Raw genomic sequence first — 17,309 nt, forward strand, 5'->3', positions numbered from 1 at the left:
CACCCCGATGTAAATCGGTGTGGCCGTGCTAGGAAACAAGTACCAATTATTCTCTGTATACTGCTACTTGCTATTTGTGTGCTACAGTATATCCATGTTAAAAACAATAATAAAATGCAACGCTTTCTTTTAAACCGTAATAGCCTTATACAGCGGTTCCCAGCCTTTGTCCTCAAGCAACCCCAACAGTTCACGGTTTTCAGGTTTCCACACAGAATCATAAATTAATTAATTATCTCCACCTGTAGATCTTTTGCACATGCCGATATTCGAAAACGTGTACTGTTGGGAGTACTTGAAGATCCAGGTTGGGAACTACTGGCCTAATACACAGAGAAAAATACTGTTTATAGACCAGAAAAGGCATATTTCATTATTAGAGATAAAATCAAGGAGAGAGGATTAAGTAACACAGGTATGGATCATTGTATAGACAGCAACTAGGTCGACATGCATGCATGTTGACATGGGGTTAGGTCGGCAGGGTCATTAGGTCAACAAAAGCATTAGGTCGACATGAGTAAGGTCAGTCAAAAGGTCAACATGGGGTTCACTTTTTTTGACCCACAGTCGACATGGACACTAAAAAAAGTGTACCGCATCCCCTCGCATGGCTTGCTGCGCTCGCCATGCTTCGGGCACAGTATTGCATTCTCCCACCACGCTCTAGTGGATTGTAGGGCATGAAACACCACCTGTCGGCACATGTCGGCGCAAAAAAAAAGAAAAGCCCCATGTCAACCTTTTGACTGTTGACCTTCCCTATGTCGATAGGCACATAGGAGCAATTTAGTCCTAGGAAACAAGTGCTTACATAAACGCATTTGCTTGTACACAGCAATTGTTCCAAGCGACAAGTACATGCCAAAGAAGGGACTTATTCAGACTTATTAATAGAAGTGTTAATTGGCGATCTCTGCACTTCTGCACTGGATAGCACATGCACAAGTCCTAATGCTGCGAATACAGCAGAAGATTGCAGGTTTTTTTTTAAATTGAGTAATTTTTATTGGTTTTACAAAAAAAAAAAAAAAAAAACCAGTAGTGCTACAGAAGATGTGTATAGCAAATATGGCATATGCGTAATTATGTACATTCAGGAAAATAGAAGAGTATACATATACAATCATGCACATAGATATAAGGATATAGAAGACGAATATCGACCCTCCAGAACAGAGATTTAAGTACACAAATACCTGGAGGCGCCATCCGGGTTCTAGCGAACAGCAAAGTGGAAGGAGGTACAAATATAAAATCATATCTCGTGAATAAACATTACGCCTATCAACCAGTCGAAAGCACCACTGTCCAAAATAAATGACCCACTATAAAATCTGGACCTACTTAAACCTCAAAAAGTGAACCCCCCCCCCCAGAAAAACCCACTAACACTAATAAAGAAAACCACCCAAAAAGCCCAAAGCAAACCCCCCACATAACCCCCCACCCTGTACAACCCCCCCCCCCCCACCCTGTACAACCCACCCCCAACTAAGGCGTACTTGGATCCCTTTAGGAGATTGCAGTTTTAGGTACTGACCAGGGACAACAACCAAACGTTTTGTGGGAGTGGTCTGGACAACACAGGCTGTGCAGCAGGGGGGCAGCCGGTTATGTGTAAGCACTTTGTGGGGAGGGACCCAGCGAGTGGTCTTGTCCTGTGCTGAGTATGCCCCCCCCCCCAGCCCATCGTTGGCAGTTATCATTTTGCCGGTGGGGGGTGGGCAAGTGTGCATTGATAATTATACCTGCTATGGAACCTAGATGAGATTGATATGGCAATCTGGCTGCATTGAGAGACATACACCTCAGCATAAGGGCGAATTTGTGCATTGTGAGGCTCATTTAGGTGCAGTCGCAAAGTGGCAATTGTATGCACATCAGTCAATGTTTTCCAACTGCATGCATCTGAGCTGCAGTACACACAGACAGCAAGTGAATTGCAGTCGCACCAAGGAATGAGTGGTTGCATAAACTCAAGCATGTCAGGGCCACTCAGATGCCGTTTTCTGGGCATGCATAAATTCGCAGTTGTGATTTTTTTTTTTTTTATTGATCCTCACATATCACAATTATTACAAACAGTATTCTATGAGGAGCAATCTGCAATTTTCAAATTTTCCAAAAATATACTTAAACAGAATAGGAGGCATGACATGGCAACTCCGGTAGTATCTTAACAATGGTTTGAGCATTGATATATAATCAGCATTATCGGAAGTAGAAATATAGGTAGCATCGACTATTATAAAAAAAAAAAAACATGAGTTGCCAAAAACAATCAATGATATAGAAAATAAATCAAGAAAACAAAGCAAAAATTAAACATTAAATTATAAACAATAATAAACAAACAACAGCCCCCTCCTAACTCCAAGCCATCAACCCAGCCATCCAACGATAAGCACAAAGGAGAGAAAAAGAGGGAAATGAATCAGAGAGAGAAGAGGAGAGCACATGAGGGAGAATTATATGGCATCTAAATAGTGACAGGGGTTTTATTTTGGAAAAGCTGTAGACTATACCAGGAGGTGGACTGGAAGCATGTCTGGATTGCCATTTTAGTCCTGGGAGGCAAGATCTGAATATACTTATCCGGTACTTATGTAATATTTGGGGTCCTGTTTTTCTTATGAGACCGCGTCCGCTCGCCACGCTTCGGACACTATGGATCGCTACGTTAGCCACACTATATAAAATCAACTCCATGCGTAGTTGGATAGTAGGGGTATGAAAAAATGGGGTGCATTTAACATGGGAACCCAGATAATACATAAGTACCACTTATCCCAACATTGGAATAGGACTAGGACTGCGGTGCAATTGTGATCTTACTTACTACCAGAGATCCATCTGCGTCCCTGGAGAGCAGCTGAGCCTGCGCTTATATAGAGGCTCTCAGGGCTCAGCATTATGAATCGTTATGCGACAATGGTACCGATGTATCAGCAATTATATGCCATCAGAGGGAAATGATGCGACCGCAGTATGCACTCCAGTGCTCAGGTTAGCTTCTGCCCATATTGGCATATAGTCGTAGTTGCATATGGCAAAAGACCGCAATGGCTGCAGAAAACACAACCGCTCCTGAATGAGCCCCTTACTTCCATGCAAACAGTTATGGTTGACTTGAGGTCAATTCTGTATTTGTCTCAATATTTATCAGCTTTATATATTTGTAGTACTGAAACTATACATCTCTTATATATTTGGCTACATCTGTTACTCAAAGTGTGTCTGGAGCTCTAACGCTGGGTGGAGCCTCTGACTCACATGACTGACTCACATGACAGAGAACCAGCCCAGTGAGCCCACAGACAGTGCCAGACACCCTCTGCCTCTCCATGTTACACAGCAAAGACACAGCTACTCACCAGACACACCAGGTGAGCGCCCCACACCGCCATACCTCCCAACATGACCCTCTCCAGGAGGGATAGAATGCTCTGTTTCTGGACTTCCATCTTAATTTATGATTGTCATCACCTGTTGTCGACATGGACACCAATGAAGTGCCACACTTATGTCAACATTTACCTGTGTTGACCTTTCTGTGTTGATTTTTTCTTGTGGCGATTCGCGGCACCCCCCGTGACCCCCCTCCCGCGATTTTGCAGCACACCCCCCGCAGTTCGCGGCACCACCGGTGACTCCCGCGATTCGCGGCCCCACCCCGTGACACCCCCCCTCCTGCGATTCGCGGCACCCTGCGACCCCCCCCCTCCCGCGATTCGCGCCAACCCCCCGGGCCCCCCCTTGTGAGGTTCACGGTGCCCCCCACGACCCCCCCAACCGCGATTCCCCACCCCTAACCCCCCCCCTCCTGTCATTGCGGCAACCCCTCGCCCCCGCGACCCACCCTCCCGCGATTCACTGCAAACCCCCCGCGCCCCCCCCTCCCACGATTCGCGGCACCCACCCCCCTTCCCCCGCAATTCACGGCATCCACCCACGACCCCTCCTCCCGTGATTTGCGGACACCCCTCACCTCCTCCCTCCCCCCCCACCCCCACGCGCGATTCACGGCAACCCCAGGATTAAATGGCACATGCACGGCTATGGTCGACAATGAAAAAGTTTACATGACTTTTTGAAGATTTATTTTTCTTTTTTTGAATGTTTTCATATTCATTCTCATGTGTCGACATGGACACCGATGGAGTGCCACACTTATGTCAACATTTACATGTGTTGAACTTTCTGTGTTGATTTTTTCGTGTAGCAATTTTTTTCCAGTGACAACTATGAACTATGTGCACGTCAACCTACACATCATCAACCAATTCTTTGTATAATATATAACACCTGTTCTGTTTTACTGTAGGTGTTTTAAGTCAGATCTTTTACTGCTACTATTACTGTTTATGTAAATGCATTCTGAATGACCGCAACATCCTATCATCCTTCTACAAGAATATATAACCAACTAGGTGATTCATCGCGCCCGTGCCACCCCCCCTCCCGCAATTCACGGACCCCCCGCGCACCCCCCCTCCCGCGATTCGCAACCCCCCCCCTCGTGCAATTCACGCCCCCTCCCATGCTTTGCGGACCCCCGCCCTCTCCCGCGATTCGCCGACACCTGCGCCCCCTCCCTTCCTTGATTCACGGCACCCCCCGCGCCCCTCCCACAATTCACGGCACCCCTAAGCCCCTCTTTAGTCCCCCGTATACTCACACACCCCTATCACTACCCAGCTTCCTGCTCTCCTGAACCGTAACTTCCACCTCTGGGGAGTCGCTGACGCTGTTTTGCCCACATGCCCCTATCATGCCTCATAGCCCAGCCTCCTGCTCTCATGCACCTGAACTCCCACCCAGTAGGAGGAGACACTGACTAAGGGCCACCATCCTGTACTCCTGTACTGCCACGCTGGACCATCACCCACTGGCAGAAGCTGCACAGTATCTCCCACCCTCCTCTTTAGTCCCCCTTATGCCCACACACCCCTATCACTACCCAGCCTCCTGTTTTCCTGTGTCGTGACCTCCGCCAGTGGGGAGCCGCTGACTCAGAAACACCCTACTATACTATTGCACACACACACCTAAACAACATGCACACACACCCACACCCACAAATGTCCCTGTACCATCCACACTATCAATGTACATCTTACTCTGTAACCGCTTTTTAATTAAACAAAACAATACACACCCCCTTCCACATCATATGCTCTCTATTTAACACATTTCACCTATAACTCAAGTTGCAATACAGGCCATCTTTCATACAATTCTAACCATCTTTCTCATATACAAATGTTCACAAATTAAGGGGGCGCAGCCCCTTACTACGTTGTGAAGAGCGCCCGTAGGGCGCGATGAATCACCTAGTGTAAATATAATTCTGTTCAGTGACATGTATGCAAACCCGAATCAGTCACACTTAGGGATGCCAATCCCGGGGCATTTTTTCAATCCCGGGATTCGGGATTGAAAAATGCTCAATCCCGGGATCCTGGGATTGGCTTCCCTAATAATAAAAAACACCCTGGCCGCCCGAGCGCTGGGTGGGTGGGCGGGTGTCAGGGACCGCTGGGTGGGTGGTCGGGTGGTTGTCAGGGACCGCTGGGTGGGTGGGGGGGGTGGGTGGTTGTCAGGGACCGCTGGGTGGGTGGTTGGTAGGGAGCACTGGGTGCCCGTGAGCGCTGGGTGGGAGGGCATTTGACCGGCCGTCAGCGCTGGGTGGGTGGCCGGACGGGTGGCCGTCAGCGCTGGGTGGGCGGGCGGGTGGCCGTCAGCGCTGGGTTGGGCGGGCGGGTGGCCGGGAGCGCTGGGCGGGCGGGCAGCCGTGGATGTGCGGCTGTGCCGTGTGCCCTGCGCAGCGTGACCTCGCAGCGTGACCTCGTCACGCTGCGCACTGCGGGGTATGGGGAAGCCGGGCAGCGTCTGAGTGCTCAGACGCTGCCCGGCATTAAACTGCGCATGCGCAGTTTAATCCCGAAATCCCGGGATTGGAAATTCCAATCCCGGGATCGAAATCCCGGCGTTTTGGGGGCCAAATCCCGGGATACCGCCGATCCCGATCCCGGGATTGGCCACCCTAGTCACACTGTAATGCTCAATGAAATCAGTCTGAATGATGACTCAAATGTGGCCTACACACAAGTTTTCTTTCCCTCCAAATGCGTATGCCCGGAACTGACCTCTGACCTAAATCCTTTTTATGCCGCAGCTCCCTGAACCTGACGCAAAGCAGTGGTGGCCTCAGAACTACTGTGGTTCCACCTCACTATTATATTTATTTATTCTTTATTACCTGTTTCTTATATAGCGCACACATATTCCGCAGCGCTTTACACAGAATTTTCGAACATTCACATCAGTCCCTGCCCCAGTGGAACTTACTATCTATATTCCCCACCACATGTACACACACACACTCAGACATTGTAGGGTCAATTTTGTTGGGAGCCAATTAGCCTACCAGTATATTTTTGGATTGTGGGAGGAAACCGGAGTACCCAGAGTAAACCCAAGCAAGTACGGGGAGAATATACAAACTCTGCACAGTTAGAGCCATGGTGGGAATCGTCCCATAACCTCACTGCTGTGAGGCAGTAATGCTAACCATTACACCATCCGTACTGCCGTGTTCTTTGTTTCTGAGGCATTTTGCTAGGCACTGTTATTCTGCTTCTATACTATTAATTTATTAACATTTTCTTATATAGCGCATACATATTCCGCAGCGCTCTACAGAGAATAAACATTCACATCAGTCTCTACCCTAGTGGCGCTTACACTCTATATTCCCTACCACATGTACATGCACACACAGACATTCTAGGGTTAATTTTAATTAGAAGTAAAATAACCTACCATTATATTTTTGGAATGTGGGAGGAAACCGGAGTACCCGGAGGAAACCCACGCAAGCACAGGGAATATATGCAAACTCCGCACAGGTAGGACCATGGTGGGAATCGAACCCATGACCTCAGTGCTGTGAGGCAGTATTGCTAACCATTACACTATTTGTGCTGCCAAGAGCAAAATACGATTCAACCTACTGTAAAAGAAAACTACCATGTACTGCTGTAACAGCATTTCTACTTCCGTCTTCCTTTTAATATGGTAAATGCACCTAAATAAGAATCTGTAATACATCAAATATTTAATCTGATTATCTCTTAAAATTGTCCATCATTTTGATATTTGATATTTTGTTATTATAGCCGCACTTTGGAATGTGTCTGTCCTAGCCTGCAGGTGTCGCTGATGTTCAAGCGGTAAGAAAACCCGATTTAGTCACATTCATATCCGCAAAAAAAATTAAATAAAAAAAAGTATTGCCATACCAAATACAGTATGTATAAATCATTTGATTACATGTGTTTGACATTCTCCTTAAATATTACAGTTCACCTCCTGACTTGCTGGGTTGAATTGCTGCTTATTCAGATGTTTGAATCTGTGACAGCCAATATCTCTAAGATCTTAGAAAACCATGTGTGAAAATGGTGTGTTGACACTAGGAAGGCAGCCTTTACATTAGGTGATATATACTACAGCAAAGCTGAAGGGTTCGAATAGTGTGAGGAATAAAGTTATTTAACTGAAGCCAGCTGCCCTCTCCTGCTAAACCGCCAGTAAAGCAGTTTACAATGGTAGTCTCCAAGCGTTGCAGGTTCCCTCCTCCTGAGCAAATGTTAGCAATGGCGGAGAACTGATGGTGTAGGACTGTGGGAAGGGGATCATGGTGAGTGGGAATGAGTCACATGCCACCACCATGACTACTAAATGAAGATAACCAGACCAGACTTTCTGGTCAGCACAGACGTTTTTCAACGTACCTGATGTAATGGAGCTGATTCAGCAAATTGCTCCCTCAGGATTCATAAAAAAAACTGTTCATGTCATTAACCCTTGCCCTGCATATGTCTCCCATTAAACAACTTTAATTCAATTACATATGTACACCCTTTCCTAGTGAGCACTAGAAAGAAAAGCAAACAAAAACAAAGTCCTTGGGTAATACATTTTCTGCGTAGGCTTCATCCTGAAGCAGCTCTCCGTAATTCATGTCTTGGGACACCACTATATTCATGCCGGGTTCTTGCAAATGCACAGTGATTGTTTGAAGTACACTTAACAGGGATCAGTGTTTTGCACCCGGAATGTCACATTATGTTAATGTGCTGTATAGCAGACCGTAAGCAGCACCATGCACGCAGCGGTTAATGCAGCCTTTTTAGAATTTTTTTAACTAAAGTCCCTGTAAATGTGCTTTGCTTGTGGAGTCAAATTGATGACCTGCTACCTGATCGGGATCATTCCAATGTTGAGATATGGCAGAGAGTGCTGTCAGGGGTTGGTACCGATTGGAGATTCAACTAAAATGGCCACTCTCTTAGTTGAATGTCTGTTTTCATTTGATTTTTCAGTTTAGGGATTTAGTTGTCCTATAATAACCGAAAATACATGACTATCATCAATTACATTTTTTGTAGCACCAAATTCTCCTGTCTGGAATATTTTGTTTCAAATCTGCAATAGTTCTCTAGCAGGTTTTTTTTTTTTTGTATTGTCTAGAAGATTTACAGGCAGTCTTCCATGTGTCTTTCCAATAGTCCAGCCATAGTATGATTTACATGGCTGCTCAAATACTTCTAACACTGCTAGCTATAAATGAATTCCTGCACCTTTTCATGTGTTCCAGGCATAGGTGAACATTAAAAAATGGACTTGAGTACTCAGTTGGGGGTGTTTTTGCCCATTTTTTAGTCTTGTTTTTACGGATGCGATTCACTTATGTTTTTTTTTTTTTTTTGAATTGTCATCTGCGAAAAGTGACTTAATAACAGGGAAAATGCCCACAATTTTGCTGAGACAACAACAATCGACGAGTAATTCGCCAAGCCACGTATTTTTCAACCATGCCAGCTTTTTGACTAGTTGAAAAACCGGCACTATGATTGATTGGGTGAAAAGTGCTGTTTTTTCGACTAGTTTAAAAAAAAAAAAAGGCACTTAATTGAATACCCATAGTATATTTCATTTTAGGCCAGATTTAAAAATGAATAAATGGTCCCAACCATCAAACTATAATCAGGGTCAAGCTATTGTTGTTATGAATTTTTTTTACTTATGTTTATTTTTCTTATGTACCGAACATTCTACATGAGTGTAATTAAGTAACTGATTTTGATGTATGGAATTCTGAATTCTATTCACTTTGTTTTACTTACGGCTCTTAGGTTTTCACATAATGTGAGCATGGTGTACAAGTCCAAGTTACTAAAATGTACATAAATCCTTTCTTTCATAAAATACAGGTTAAGCCTCATTTGCGTTCGAGAACTGCAATATGATAAAATACCTGTTGCATTCCATGTGACCATGGTTTGTTGAAATAATTTACTGGCTTCTGTTAAATATATTTTATTTTTCGTCATCTAAAGCTTTCCTTGTCAATTTGAGGTTTACATCAGTCAGGAAAGCTTGTTATGCTTATTCAGCCTCTCAAACCACACTTCATCTGCACCGCCTGTTGTAATTACTTTCAGATGTCCTTTATTGTCTGTGTTGTGCAGAAGTTAATAAATAAAATGTATACTTATTCATGTCAAAAATGCTTAAAAAAGAAACAGTTATCCGTGACTTAATGTTGTGTAATTACATAAGTAATTACTGTGAATTATTAATTTGCTTTGAAAAGAAGTTGGAAGTTAAATATTTAATCACAAAGGGGAGAAATATTGTATTTTTTTATTTTATGTAATTTTGTATACACAAATTGTAGTGTATATTTTATGGTCCGTGTCCACTTTCCTAAAGGAAAGTTTTTTATTGTGTATACACTTTTGTTTTGTGTAATGTAGAACAATATGAGACACCCCTGTCATTCGTTACGTTCTAATTGGCTAATTGGATTTTAGTGACGTTTACAAACTAATTTGTTATTATTTGAGTGTATGGTCTTTGTAGCCCCCTCACTGTTGCGATACAATAGTACCACATTCACATATGGCCCAACGTTTACTTCTGTTCTGCCAAACATTCCTTGCAAGCGAGTCCTATTTCTAATTATTTGAAAACACATGGGAATATATATTAAGAATCCTTCAGTAGTTATTACTGTTCTGTTTTCCCACAAAATTTATTATGAACCAAGTGCTAAGCTCCTTTAATTCCTTGCATATTTGATAGCAAATCCTCTACTAGGCACCTGGGAGGGTAAAGAGAGCTGTATTGCTTTCAAAGAACAAGTGTAATGCATAAGTACTCTTGTAGTGGGAAATTATATATATATATATATATATATATATATAACGGCTAGCTAATTTCAGCTTCCCTGTAATACCTCTGGAGACTGATCACATACTAACCTAGTATATGGCAAGATATTAGATTGATACCTGGGAAATGGGCAGCAAATAAGATGAGCATCTTATGTATGGGCCATTTTTTTAAATAAATTATTATTATTATTATTATTATATTTCTTTGAATACATACATATAATAGTCTCCAATAATGCAGTAAACTATATGTAGTAATTGGTTATAGTAAACCATTATTTTTACATTGCCTTTTATGTAGAATTTTTCAATGCTATGTATTATGAAAACGAGGTGATTCATCGCGCCCTACCGGCGCTCTTCACACCGTTGTAAGGGGCTGCGCCCCCTTCATTTGTGAACTTTTTGTATTGTGAGAAATATGGTTAGAATTGTATGAAAGATGGCCTGTATTGCAACTTGAGTTATGGGTGAATCGCGGGTGGGGGGGGGGGGGTGTGCCGGGGTGTGCCGCTCACCTACACCATGGTGGTTGGTGGGCGTGTACTGTAGCCCTTGCTGAGCGGGGGGAGGTGATGTGTATAACACTGGTCTTTTCCCTAGGGGGGGCGGGTTTGTGTATAACGCTGGGCGGGAACGTTATACACACAGGGGATGAGTGACCGATCTGGCTAAATATATAAGACATAAGTACGTACATAACAAGCTAATTTGTCATAATGTCATGTTGAGTCGCATAACAACAGGATAATTATGACAATGATACAATTTTACCTTTTGCAAAGACAAACAAGACAAAAGAAAGAACAAGGAAGGGATGAGTAAAGGGTACTAAGAAGACCTGATAGCGCAGGTGGTATCTAGTTTACACTCTAGGATTTTTTTTGGGCAGGGTGCTGACTACCGGGCAGGGTGCTGACTACCAGGCAGGGCACTTTTTTCAATCGGGAGGGAACATTTAATATTAGAAATTTACATTCGAAACAATGGGAAAAAAAAAAAACATATAAAAAATTGCACACTGCACTAGGATTACGCCCATTAAACATTGTCATACTCTGCTATGACCATTACATATTCTGGCTGAATGACAATTGCACATTATGGCACACACTGTAATGCCTCTTACACATTATACCACACACCATAATGGCCATTGCACATGATGGCATACACTGTATAACCCATTCCGCATGATGACACACCGAGAGTTCTCAGCGGCATGTCAGCATGGGGGTGAGGGGGGGGGGGTTAGCGTAAGGCCACACACAAAAACGGCAGGGTGCCTTTTAAAGTTTTAAAAACAGGCAGGGTGAGGTACCCTGCAAAAGAAGCTTAGAGGGAACTGCTTGGCACTGCATGTAGTATTTTTCAGGTTATTGTTGGGAGGCAGGAGTATGGCCATACGTCCAAGATTTGGTCTTTCCCCAGTACTCTGTCCCTGTGCCTGGTGATCTCTCAAAAGCCATATATATGTTTTGCTTAAGAATGGAGCACACAAATATTGCTTTGGCATGTAATGCAAGTTCCTGAGTGTCATCCTATGCAGTGCAACCCAGATGGTTGCGTCTGATGGTTCCAAAGCAGGCAGGATATACAGATGGAGCACCTCGCAATCAGCGCTGGGAATAGCCATATTCCTTTAGCTGGCGTTCACCAGCAGAGAGGTGCTCCATCTGACGGGGACGCGCTAGCATCTCACACACTCGCGTGTCCCCATAACTCGGCTGGGGTAGTGGAATCCCTGACCGTCTCCACTTCCGAGAGACAGGCAGGGTTAGGGGGGTGCGGGTATCTGTGGGCAGTGACAGGGGGGAGGCGGCAGAGGGCTCCGTCGGAATGGGTGAGCATCTCCTGCGATTCTCCAATGGGAGCTGCTCCATCTTTACTTCATGTGGATGTTTCCATACAGAATATATTCTACTATAACAAAAGTGTAATTTTTCCCATATTTGTATTGGCCCCTGGAATGGCTCCATTGAAGTGAGCTAGAGGAGAAGTGACCCATGGCAACCAATCAGCTGCTCTGTATAATTTTATATTATGCAAATTTAGATGTTACTTCTGTGCTGATTGTTTGCCATGGGCGACTTCTCCTTTAGCTCACTTCTCCTCCCTTATTACTGAGTGTTAGGATGCTGCAGTCACCCCATTTTGTGTCATCTCTTCTAAAAGTGGGCTATTCCACCCAGGTTAATCCTAGGTAGTGTTTCGGTACTTGTGTATTATCTGGGCGCCCGATTTTTTTTTTTCTCGCAGGGCAAAAAATCGCGTCGCATAGCATGCAATCATATCACATGCGATGCGATGCGATTGGACCCGATTTTTAATTGTACAGGCCCCTGATGCCTGATTCCAATGTTAAATGCACCTCCAGACCCGATTCAATGAGGCTCGCTGCCCCTGACGGCGAATGTGAACCCCTGCGGCGGAGCCGGTGGACGATGGCAGGCAGGGAGATGGAAGTCTCCCTGCCTGCCCCAGAAGGTATGTGGGAGGGAGGTGGGCTCCCCGGGAGCCAGGCATCACAAGTTGCCCCCCCAGGAGAGCCAGCAGGGGACCAAATATGCACTGTTCCAGATCGTGCATATGTTAATGATCAGGAGCAGTGAATATATGAATATGTAATGAGCGTCTCTCTGCTCCCGGCCCCCTGCTGGCTGCTATGTGTAAAAAAAATCTTTTTTTTTAATTTAAATATATATTCATGTGCTGTAAGCGCCAGTTACAGATGTGCCCAGTAGATTTTTAGCAAAGAAAAAAAAAGTACATTCTGGAGACTATGGTTTTCGGAATAATTTGGATATCAGATATTTGGATAAGAGATACGCAATCTGTATTAAGAAAATTGTGTTTAGTATTATAAGGGATGTTTACCTCTATATATAGTCTGTTTCAACATATAGGGAGATGTTCAATTAGATCTTGAACATTTTTCGAGCTTTTAAACACTTCAGTGGTATGCCCGGAAATTTCTCAGGCTGAGCTGCTCTCCACAGAAATATCATGGCATGCCACTGATTAATAGGTGTGCGCCAGTGGTGCCTCCAGCTGAGCACTACTGGCTCACCACCTCTAGCGGCACCCCCCCTGTTGCTCAGCCCCAGCTGCTCACCTTTGGCCAGTCCCGACTTCCCATCCCAGCAATCGCACACCCCACCACCGTTTGCAGCAGTGACCAGGAGGCAGGCCCCACTCAAGAAAGTTTGGGGCTGCTCGGGAGTTTGGGAGCCTGAATCCCCCTGAGCCTCTCCAAGCCTGCCGCCTGGTCACTGCAAGGAAGGGCGGCAGGGGAACCCCGGCGATCCGGGGTGGAGATTCAGGACTGGCTGGTGGTGAGCAAAATGGAGTGGGCTGCCCCTAAGTTCTGTGGTGAGTATTTCTGGGGCAGGTTTGTCCTGCCCCAGTAAAACCCACCACTCAAGGGCTTAAATGAGCCCCCTTTTATTTGTGCCCAAAATATATTAAGTGGGGATATTATTATATTCTAGAAGGCGCTAAATAAATAAGAGGTTGAATCCAATTGGTTGCTATGGGCACCATCCCATCTTAAATAGAACTCCCATCTTAGAAAATTGACTCCTCTGTCTCGTGCTCCTGTGTCACACCTGTCTTTCTGCCCTTTCTCCTATAGACTGTAAGCTCTCACGAGCAGGGCCCTCTTCTCTTGTGTACTTTTACTTCCAGCACTTATACCAGTGGTTCCCAACCCTGGCCCTCAAGTACCCCCAACAGTGCACATTTTCCAGGTCACCCAGCAGGTGCACATATTATTGAAACACATTTTAAAAGATCCACAGGTGGAGCTAATTATAGCACTTGTGATTCTGTGTGGAGACCTGGAAAACGTGCACTGTTGGGGGTACTTGAGGACCAGGGTTGGGAACCACTGCCTTATACCATCATTTTTCTCCCTAATACCTACAATGTGCCAAATCCACGGATACGTCTTTTATACTGATTATCAAAGTATTATCACCACGGTTGTAGAAATGTTTTATAAACAATGTCCATGTTTTGCATTGAAAATCCCTTTGTGTTGTCCATATTGTTTCTATTTTTCTACTTTGGCCCTTATTCAGATCTGATCGCAGTACACATTTGTTCTCAAAACGGGCAAAACCATGTGCACTACAGGAGGGGCAGATGTAACATGTGCAGAGAGAGTTATATTTGAGTGAGTTATTTTGTTTCTGTGCAGGGTAAATACTGGCTGCTTTATTTTTACACTGTGATTTTGATTTCAGTGTCAACACACCCCACCCAAATTTAACTGTCTCTGCACATGTTACATCTGCCACACCTGCAGTGCATATGGTTTTGCCCATTTTGAGAACAAATTTGTACTGCGATCAGATCTGAATAATGGCCTTTGTAAGGCGTAGCGGACCCCTTGTGTCACAATATAAAGGACAATCATAAAAATACATGATTAGCCTAAAATTAAATATCATAACATAAAATCATCCATTGAATATTGAACAAGTTGATTTATCTTCTGTTCTATGTATAACATTACTTCTGCCAATGGTCTCTCAACCAAACCTTTTCTACAGTTGGTCCTTACTGTGTGAACTAATGTTCAGTTTAAATGCTTCACTTGTTATTTTCTAAAATGTTTATCGTCCAGACCAGATTCACCTTGGTCCCACTCTCATGCTTTTAACATTGTAACCAACTGTCCATAAACATACATTTCTAGCAAATTACAATGATTTCATCAAGGTCATATGTACACAAAAACGTAGTTGATGCTTTTGGGCAGTTCATTTACTGTACGTTATCCAGCTTTCCTTTGAACATTTTCTTTTGTGCAGAACATTAAGCGATTCCTTTTATTATTGTGTCTTAATAAAATAAATTGACTAGCAGTATTTTAGGCCAGTCCTATAGGTACACTTGTCTGCCCTCATTATATTTAAATCAACAGTTGACAATCTTCCCTAGAGCTTGGTATTTTGTGGGTTCATATGCACTGTAAAAGAAATTACAGTCCTAAATATGGCAAAAGCATTAAATATTCTTCCCTAAAGCACAAAATGATATATCCTGCATTTTGTGTTTGGACAGCTCTTGTCTTTAACAGATGGCTTTTTTGTCATTGTAGTTATTGAATAAAGTTCCTTTTCAGTTTTTGATTAATGAGTGTTTTAATTAGCTTTGCATCTGAGCTCTATTTGGTAAGCTTGACTCGTCTTTCTTCTGATCAATCTTAATAGCCCTGCATATATTGCTAATGTCTCTAGCAGAACTGAACTGCTTCCAGTGTCGTCATCTATTCATATTCAGTGGAGCGGCCTTGACCTCTGCCACAATTACTGTTGTGTGAGATCCAGCTGTTTCAGGTGTGCTTCGTCATGGGCAGATTATAGATCTTCGTCATCCTTTTTTCATCTGGTTTTAAGAAAAGGCTGTAAAATGTCAGTGTGATTATTACACAGGCAGATTTTAAAATTAAACTTTTTTTTTTTTTTTTTAAATCTTTCAGTGGTCTTATGCCTTGGAAAAACCAAACACAGGCAGTATCTTCAGCATTGCTTGGTCTATAGATGGAACGCAGATTGCTGGAGCTTGTGGAAATGGCCATGTTATCTTTGCTCATGTGATTGAACAACATTGGGAATGGAAGAATTTTGAAGTCACTTTGATCAAAAGACGTGCTATGCAGGTTATATTTTCTTTCATACCTAATTAACATGCTATTTTTTGCACATGTACTTATCAAATGATACGTGAATGTTTTTGTGATAAACTGTGGAAGATACAGGACTGATTGTCTATTATGATTTGCATCTTTTTGGGTCTTTAAGGGTTAATCCAGTATTTATGTACTTTTCAACATTGGATCTCATCATCGCATATTGTGCAATGGTTGCTAAAATATTGAGGCATTTCCGAGTCCAACCAGACCCTTACACATTCTTTGTGTTTCTAGGTCCGCAATGTAATTAACGATGCTGTAGATTTGCTGGAATTCCGTGACAGAGTCATTAAGGCATCTTTGAAGTATGGGCATCTAGTTGTTTCCACCTCTCTTCAGTGTTATGTATTTAGGTAAGTAGGTTGCCTGTCTGTGAAATGTTTCCTCTGATTCACTGCTTTTCAATCATTTGTGAGACAAAGGTCGGTTAAGCTGACGCTATACCAAGCTTGAATCCTTTGTTGAAATACTGTCATAGGAAGCAGGTGGTACTGTTGCTGCTAATCTGTTCTGCCTCTAAGAGAAGTTAAAGAATCAAAACATCTGGACTGGCTCCAACAAAAACCTTTCAAGTAATTGTTTTTGTAGCTTTCTGTTTTAAGTGTGGTCACCTAGTTTACAAAGTGAATGGGCAGCCTCCAGCCCCTTTTGTTTTGAGTTCATGATCTGGGCCCCAATTAAATGGTTGGGAGCAACACATTTGGGAACAGCTGCAGACTTTTTTTTCTCCCTGTTTGTGAGCCTGTACTGCCATATGTAACTACAGTGCGTCTTGTGGAGACAATAGCTACCCCAAACTGTGCCCAATGCTTCCATTTATTCTTTTTGAAATATGTTTATCAATAACTACAAGTAACCTATAATGGAAATGATCTTCTTAAAGTGAGGCAATCAATTATGAATTACATTTTATCCCATAGCACTAGCCAGAGACCTATAATAGTCAGTTTTATTGTTCATATGGAATATAATGTGGCGTTAAGAGTGAGTAAAAGTATAGCCCTAATTATAAGCTCCTTGAGTTCTATGGGAGAAAGAGAGCTAAATAAATGTAGTATTGTACAGTGTAGCATTGGGCACTGCGGTCCTTTTTGGCGCTTTATAAATGATACTGATAAATTGTCATTTTTGTACATTATTGCATAGTAAATGTTCTGCATTGAGGAGTTTACCTCAATGTTTAGAACTTTTGAGAACCAGATTCTAGCTATACACTACTACGGCATAGTGCCGGTGATTTATACTAACGCGTAGATGGCTACACTGTATGTGCCTTGTATTTCTGTTACTGCTGTTTCTCTGTGTGCTTCGCACTACTACAGGCAAAAGGAGGAAAAGTAATTACTTGCATTTCACCA

General features: G+C 43.3%; 1 protein-coding gene across 3 annotated transcripts in view; it reads left to right on the forward strand.

Moving 5' to 3' along the window:
- Positions 1 to 17,309, forward strand: part of IFT80 (intraflagellar transport 80) — a 104,819-nt gene that overhangs the window by 48,566 nt on the left and 38,944 nt on the right. For all 3 annotated transcript variants that reach the window (XM_083177850.1, XM_083177849.1, XM_083177851.1), the window contains 2 exons: positions 15,739 to 15,918; positions 16,186 to 16,304. In XM_083177850.1, the coding sequence (XP_083033976.1) occupies positions 15,739 to 15,918; positions 16,186 to 16,304 (299 nt within the window). The remainder of the gene's footprint in view (positions 1 to 15,738; positions 15,919 to 16,185; positions 16,305 to 17,309) is intronic.

This window comes from Crinia signifera, chromosome 3 (genome assembly GCF_055691185.1).
Source record: "Crinia signifera chromosome 3, ASM5569118v1, whole genome shotgun sequence".
NCBI classification, from domain to species: Eukaryota; Metazoa; Chordata; class Amphibia; order Anura; family Myobatrachidae; genus Crinia; species Crinia signifera.